Source organism: Amblyomma mixtum, chromosome 3 (genome assembly GCF_055824585.1).
Source record: "Amblyomma mixtum isolate Tamu chromosome 3, ASM5582458v1, whole genome shotgun sequence".
Taxonomy (NCBI): Eukaryota; Metazoa; Arthropoda; class Arachnida; order Ixodida; family Ixodidae; genus Amblyomma; species Amblyomma mixtum.
The window spans coordinates 400,666,668-400,673,881 of NC_143014.1; the positions used below are offsets into that span (position 1 = coordinate 400,666,668).

General features: G+C 48.0%; 1 protein-coding gene across 1 annotated transcript; it reads right to left on the reverse strand.

Annotated features, from left to right (window-relative positions):
- Positions 1 to 1,972: 1,972 nt before the first annotated feature.
- Positions 1,973 to 2,713, reverse strand: LOC149357357 (uncharacterized). Its single transcript, XM_089576574.1, has one exon. The coding sequence runs from the start codon at positions 2,711 to 2,713 to the stop codon at positions 1,973 to 1,975; it is 741 nt and encodes a 246-aa protein (XP_089432700.1).
- Between the last annotated feature and the right edge of the window lie 4,501 nt (positions 2,714 to 7,214).

Consider the following 7,214-nt stretch of genomic DNA (forward strand, 5'->3'; position numbering starts at 1 on the left):
CAAGCAGTAATACAGCAGTATCGACAGCAGCAAGACAGTAAAAAAAAAAAACGTCAGGACGCAAAGCGTCAGGATGCTAAGCGTGCAAACACAGGCCACAATGAAATAAAAAATAATATTCAGGAACATGGTACTTATCATTAGAATCAGCCGCAACTCTGACAGTTCGTTAAGCTAAGACTGCAAATAAACTGCAAATAACACCTAACCTGACGCCACAGGTGTGCACAGAAAACAAATGAATGTAGCCGACAGCGCGGGCTCACATGAGGCGTCGAGCTGACAAGGGTTCGCACGGCGCTGCGCCTGAGAAGTCAGCTTCTCCACGGAGTGTTGAACACATGACGTCACGAAAATCATGTGATCGCCTCTCGGCGATTGGCGTTCGGAGCGGCGAGGGAAAACAGACGCGCAACTCTGCTACCTTTGGTAGCATATACAGTAACTCTACATGGGGCGGTGAGCTACCGACTGCAGAACTACAACTTTTGGCTAAAGAATAATAGAAAAATAAACGCTATCCGATAATCAAGAAAGTCCTAACATTCAATATTCCGACTGCAAATTGCAACAAACGAGCAGAAAAGCATTTAAGTGGAAAGTTTGCCCAAAATAAGAGATGGGTTGCCCTCCTATTGGTCAAGTAATGAACACTACAAAAACTAATATTTCGTAATTAACAGGCGCACTTTCAAAAGTAAATATCTTTCAAAAAAAATATTGCTGCTTGAACACTTTAAGAGGTTTTTAATGGCATTTCAGAAAAGTGAAACTTTTTATTGGCGTCGTGTGCTGTTGCGTTTTAATTACTATGACTTTCGCACACTGCGTTCGCGCGAAAGTTGTCTGCGCACACACGAACAGCGTTTTCGGAATGAAACATCTCAGTAGTGCCACTCCGTGTTCCCGAAAAACTACGACTGTCTCGCAACAAGTAGCTCACCGCCCCATGATGCTTTGAGCGTCCATGGTGGCTGAAGTGCAGCGCCGCCAGCTTTCCCTCTAGGTAATAGTAAGAAACTGTTTTGCACCAAGTGACGCTCCATTAGAAAAGGGCCGTGCACTGAGCAGCCAAGGTCGTTGTAGTCTGCAGTTTATCAAAGCGAAAGAATTACATGGCCCATAGGGAACGAAACGCAGCGCCAGCGTTCACCAGCAGCAGTAGTCAGAAAACTGCCAGATGACGTCACCGTGTTGTACACAAAAAAATAACACTTCTTCCCAAGGCGCATGGGATTGAACCCAGGACTTTCAGATTGCCCCGCGAGCGTATACAACGCATAGTCCGAAAAAACACGTTGCTTCTTGGAGAACAAAGGCACACGTACAATATGCGTTGCCTGAAAACTGTATGCTAACGAATAGTTGTCTAATTAAAAAGCAAGGGAAAATAACTCAAATGTTTTTAAAAATGAAAAATTAAAAACAAAAAAACGGTGCTTTCAAATTCTAACCACGTAAGTAGTCTCAAGTGCCCTCCGAAATATTTGCTTCATATCTCCTGCAGTATACAAACTTCTACACTTCGGATCAAAATCGAAGCACTGATGCAGTGTCCAGTTCTAAAATATCGCAGCAATACAATGCAGCAATACGCATCGAGGAATAAAAAATAAAAGGTGAGAAATCGTGCACTAATCTCCCTGCATTAGAAACCAAGCCGTAGAGTATGGATGTACGTCTGATTTTACGAACAATGCGTCTCACGTAACGACTCGTCAAGGATGCTTATTTATCTCGTAAGGCGCATTGTACTGGACTCTAGCGACAAGTATATTCTTGACATTGGCGCGGCCATCTGAAGATTTCACATCCCATGACCTGACACGTGCTATCTGAGGTCACCTCTATTTGAACTTGTGAATGAGCACAGGGTACAGCGATAGACCTCTTTGCTAGCGTGAGTCTGCATGTGGCACTTTAAAGCACCTCGTCTAGTCGCTGCAAAAGCGCATAGGTCACACTTGAAGTGTCATTCCCCAGTGTGAATTCGCTTGTGCCGATTTACGCTTGAAGAGGCTGCACTTGTGAAAGGGCACATATTGCACTTGAAGGGTTTCTCGCCAGTGTGCGTACGCTTATGTATAGTGAGGTTGCTGGACCTTGCAGTCGCAAAAGAGCACATGTCGCATTTGAAGGGTTTCTTGCCAGTATGCTTCCGCTTGTGCACAGCTAGAGTGGAAGAATGCGCAGTTGAAAAAGCACACATGTCGCACTTGAACGTTTTTTCCCCAGTGTGCGTACGCTTGTGTACATTGAGGCTGCTAGAGCTGGCAGCTGTAAAAGCGCACAGGTCGCACTTGTACGGTTTTTCGCCGCTGTGCGTACGCTTATGTATAGTGAGGTTGCTGGAGCTTGCAGTCGCAAAAGAGCACATGTCGCATTTGTACGGTTTTTCGCCGGTGTGCGTACGCTTATGTATAGTGAGGTTGCTGGACCTTGCAGTCGCAAAAGAGCACATGTCGCATTTGAAGGGTTTCTCGCCAGTATGCTTCCGCTTGTGCACAGCTAGAGTGGTAGAATGCGCAGTTGAAAAAGCACACATGTCGCACTTGTACGGTTTTTCACCAGTGTGCGTACGCTTATGTCGGGTGAGGTCGCTTGATAATGCAGCTGCAAATGGGCACATGTCGCAAGGGAAGGGTTTCTCGCCAGTATGCGTTTGCTTGTGCGCAGCTAGACTGTAAGAGCGAGCAGCTTTAAAATTGCACATGTCGCACGTGAACGGTTTTTCCCCTCTGTGTGTGCGCTTGTGTCGAGTTAAGATACTAGAGACTGCAGTTGTAAAACGGCACAGGTCGCACACTAAGAGTTTCTTACTAGAGTGGACACTATCATATGAGACATTTCTAGACTCTGCAGGTGTAGAAGTACAGGTGTCGTGACTGATGGAGCTTTCAACAATGTGCATACTACCCTGTAGAGTGACATCTGCAGCAGTTGAAGCACACGTGTCACGATCGAAGGGGCTTTCGCCAGTGTCCATACTTTCTTGAGGAGTGACATTTGTCCAGTCTGCAGCTGTAGAAAGACCAGTGTCTGGATTGAAGGGGCTTTCGCCAGTGTCCATACTATCCTGTAGAGTGACACATCTAGGCTCTGCAGGTGCAAAGTGACCCGTGTCGCAATTTAAGGGGCTTCCGCCAGTGCGCATATTATATTGTGGAGTGACGTTTCTCGAGTCCGCAGCTGTAGAAGGACTCGTGTTCAGATTTAAGGGGATTTCGCCAGTGTGCGTATGTTCATGCCGAGTTAGCATTGCAGAGTCTTCAGCTGTAACAGGCCGCATAGCGCTCTCATATGGTCGTCCTTCTCGCACATCCCTCTTACGTTCACATATCGCAAACACCGCTGCGTCCTCGGAACATTTAAATGACTCTCCTCCTGTCTCAGGCTGCATGTGTCTCGTGACATCGGCGAAGTTCCCTGAAGCGTAGCCGCAGGAGGGGCAGCTGAACACATCTCCTTTCAATGCAGGTGTCTGCTGCTCGAAGGAATTCTGTTCCATGAGTGGATATGGCGCTAGGGGTCTCTTCTGGTAGTGCTCACCACCCTCCCACGATGGTTGTTGTCCGCAAACGAGCCCAGAACACAGCTTCTGTCGTAGTAGTCAGGAAAGCACGCCGCTACTGCAAATAAAGTTAATAGAATGTGTTGCATTAGGGAAATTGATTTTTTTTGTCGCGTTACTTACTCCGCCTTATTTTCTTGAAATGGTTCAGGCATGCCAGATTGTTGGCATGCTTGGCAATAAGTCTTGCAAAAATTGATGCTAAAATAACATACAGGAGTTGAAGATTTTCCGCAAACGCACCAAGTCAACATCTCAAGCAATTGAATTGAATTATTTCCCCAGTATCACATGGGCACTCGACTAGCTGCAAAAGCAGCTAGTCAAGTGCTTCAACTTCTATATAGTGTGGCAGCAGACAGCAGTGTTAAAAAATAAGCACTCTGATACAAAACATGCAGAGGTCAAAACAAGTCAGTCATCCCTGCATTTTGAGGCAGCAAACAAAAACGCAGAAAAAGAATGAAGACACATGTACGCGAAAACAAAGGGACGAAAAAAATCAGTTTGAATGTAGTAACAGGAGTGCAATCAATTTCAGAGTGATTTGCCGAAATTTCAGCAATGCTCATATCAACAGCGTTTAGTGTGTTCGAAGTACGTGGCAATGTGTTTTTAATACATTATGTCCATATTTAGTGTTGGGGTCGCCACCTATGAACTTAATAGTGGCGCCCTCTAAGATGAAGCGCAGCTAGGGGGTTTGGAATAAATCACTTTTGTGTTTGGTCCTGGAGCGGAGTGGTCGCCTGGCTCTCTTCTTTCTCACGGCCTCCCAGCACGACAGCACGGGAACGCCCACGCAACATGGTGTCAGAAGTGGGGTTCGAACCCACGCCCACTTGCCTGGACCAGAACTTGAGTCTGGGACAGGTTTGTCGTTGGATTGCTCGACACGCGTCTCTCCGATAAGGTTTGCTGCTCCCCGAAGCTAACTCTAAAAGAAGCTTGGACGCAAGCTCGTCAGTCAGAGGACGCGGACAAGGAACGTTCACTCGCACAGGCCACCTCGCAAAGCATGGTCAATATTGATGCTGCGACTCAGAAGTTTTTGCGACGGCCGGTCGACGACAGAACACGCTCAATGGACGTGAAGTCGGAACGCTATCGTGACACTCCGGTCTGTTTCTTGTGCGGCCGCGCATATCATGCACGCTTGGAGTGCCCGGCAAAGAGCTCTATCTGCAACAGCTGCGGTAAGAAAGGTCATTTTGCTGAAGTTTGCCGCTCCAGGAAGTCGAGGCAGACCAAACTCAATGCTATCCATATGCTTGCTCTCGAGACGCCAGCTAAAGCCAAGTATGTGGATATCACAGTCGACAACTACACAACTCAGTTCAAAGTAGACTCAGGTGCCGAGGTTTCCGCAGTTCCATGTGACTTCCCCGGAGTCCCGGCGGAACTCGCCAAGGTAGACGCTATTTTTACAGGGCCCGGTGGCCAACCTCTGCGTGTACGGGGTTCGTATTTGGCACAGCTATTTTGGCAAGGGAAGACCAGTTCCCAACGTCTTTACGTCATTGAGGCACTTTCAGTACCTTTACTGGGTCTACCAGCCATCCAAGCTCTTGAAGTTGTGAAATTTTTTAGTACTGTCAATACTCCTCAGCCAACGCTTCATGCAGAACTGTTCCATGGCCTCGGCACGCTCAGAGATGAGTACACCATTCGCTTGAAACAAGATGTTGTGCCGTTGTCACTGAGTGCACCTCGACGGATACCAATCCCGCTGCGTGAAGTTGTTCGCCAAGAACTTGAAAAAGTCGAAAGCGACGGCGTCATTCGCCGTATTGATAAACCAACTCCGTGGTGCGCCGGTCTGGTGGTAGTACCAAAAAAGGATGGAAAGTATCGTTTGTGTGTGGATCTCACTCGACTAAACAAAGTGGTTCTCAGGGAAAGACACATTTTGCCTACTGTTGAACAAGTTCTTGGGCTCATCGGTGACGCAGCCGTTTTTTCGAAGCTCGATGCAACTGCAGGCTTCCACCAAGTCAAGTTGTCAGCAGACTCGCAAGAATTGACAACTTTCATCACACCTTTCAGTCGCTATTGTTTTTGCCGACTGCCCTTCGGCATCACTTCCGCCCCGGAGTATTTTCAAAAGCAAACGGCCAGAATCCTTGAAGGTCAGGAGGGTGTTGTCAACATGATTGACGATATTCTTGTTTTTGGACGTACCAAGCAGGAACACGATGCAAGACTTGAACAAGTGTTGACTCGTCTTGCAACTGCAGGCGTCACCTTGAACAAAGACAAGTCTTGTTCTGGGGTCTCCGAGGTCTCCTTCCTAGGTGTCGTTGTCTCAGCACAAGGCATCAAGCCAGACCCAGGCAAGATCGATGCAGTGTATGCAATGCCACCTCCCACAGACGTTGCAGGTGTCAGACGTTTACTCGGGATGGTAAATCATCTTGTGAGGTTCTTGCCTCATATTTCGGAAATCACTGCTCCGATACGCACCCTTCTCAATAAGAATGCTAGTTGGACTTGGCAGCATGAACAGGATGCTGCATTCAAAAAAGTCAAGGAACTTCTGAAGTCCGAACGCTGCCTGGCCAAGTACCACCCTTCGTATGCCACAACAATCTCTGCCGACGCCAGCTCTTTTGGACTCGGAGCAGTCCTGCTACAAGCACAACCGACTGGTGAGCGGAGGCCAGTAGCCTTTGCCTCAAGGGCAATGACGACTACAGAACAAAGGTACAGTCAAACAGAAAAAGAGGCCTTGGCTACAGCGTGGGCCATCCAGAAGTTCGACGAGTTCATCAGGGGCATCACCTTTACCGTAGAAACTGATCACCTTCCTCTCGTGTCATTGTTTGGCAAAATGGAACTTGACGTGCTTCCTCCGAGGGTGCAAAGACTCAGGCTTAAGACAATGCCTTACCAGTTTCAGATCATGCACGTGCCCGGAAAACTGTTGGCTACAGCGGATGCATTGTCTCGCATCCCTCCCGAAGTGCATCCAGTAGACACAGTGGAACTTTTTGCTACCGAAGTCGTGGCTTCTGCTCCATATGTGCTTCCTCTGAACAAGCAGGATATCAGGTATGCCCAAAGTTGTGATGGAGAATGCACCACGCTAATCTCTTTCTGCCAGCACGGCTGGCCAAAGAAGTTGAAGATACCTCTTCACGTCTCAAAGTATGAATCAGTGAAGGATGAACTTTCTGTTTGTGATGGTCTTCTCCTCAAAGGCACTCGCCTCTTGATACCTGCAGCAATGAGGCCAGCAGTCTTGACGCTTCTGCATGAAGGACATCAAGGCATCGGCCGCACCAAGGCCCTCGCTCGTGAATCTGTGTGGTGGCCTGGCATAACAGCGGAGATAACCTCCCTCGTGACCAGCTGTGAAAAGTGCGCCCTTACTCGAGTGAATTCAGCGGAACCACTCCTTCCTACAAATCTCCCTGGTCGTCCCTGGGAAGTTCTGGGCATGGACCTCTTTCGCCACAATTCTCAAACCTTCTTGATGGTAGTAGACTACTACTCCCGGTTCCCAGAGGTGGTGACACTGAAAAGTACAACAGCTCCGGTGGTCATTCAGGCGCTCAAAAGTCTGTTCGCCCGTCATGGGATACCTCAACAGGTTAAGTCAGACAACGGTCCGCCATTTTCTTCACGTGAATTTACCGTATTC

Coding starts and splice junctions, on each gene's coding strand:
- LOC149357357 (XM_089576574.1), bottom strand. CDS start 2,713: ATGTGCAATTTTAAAGCTGCTCGCTCTTACAGTCTAGCTGCGCACAAG.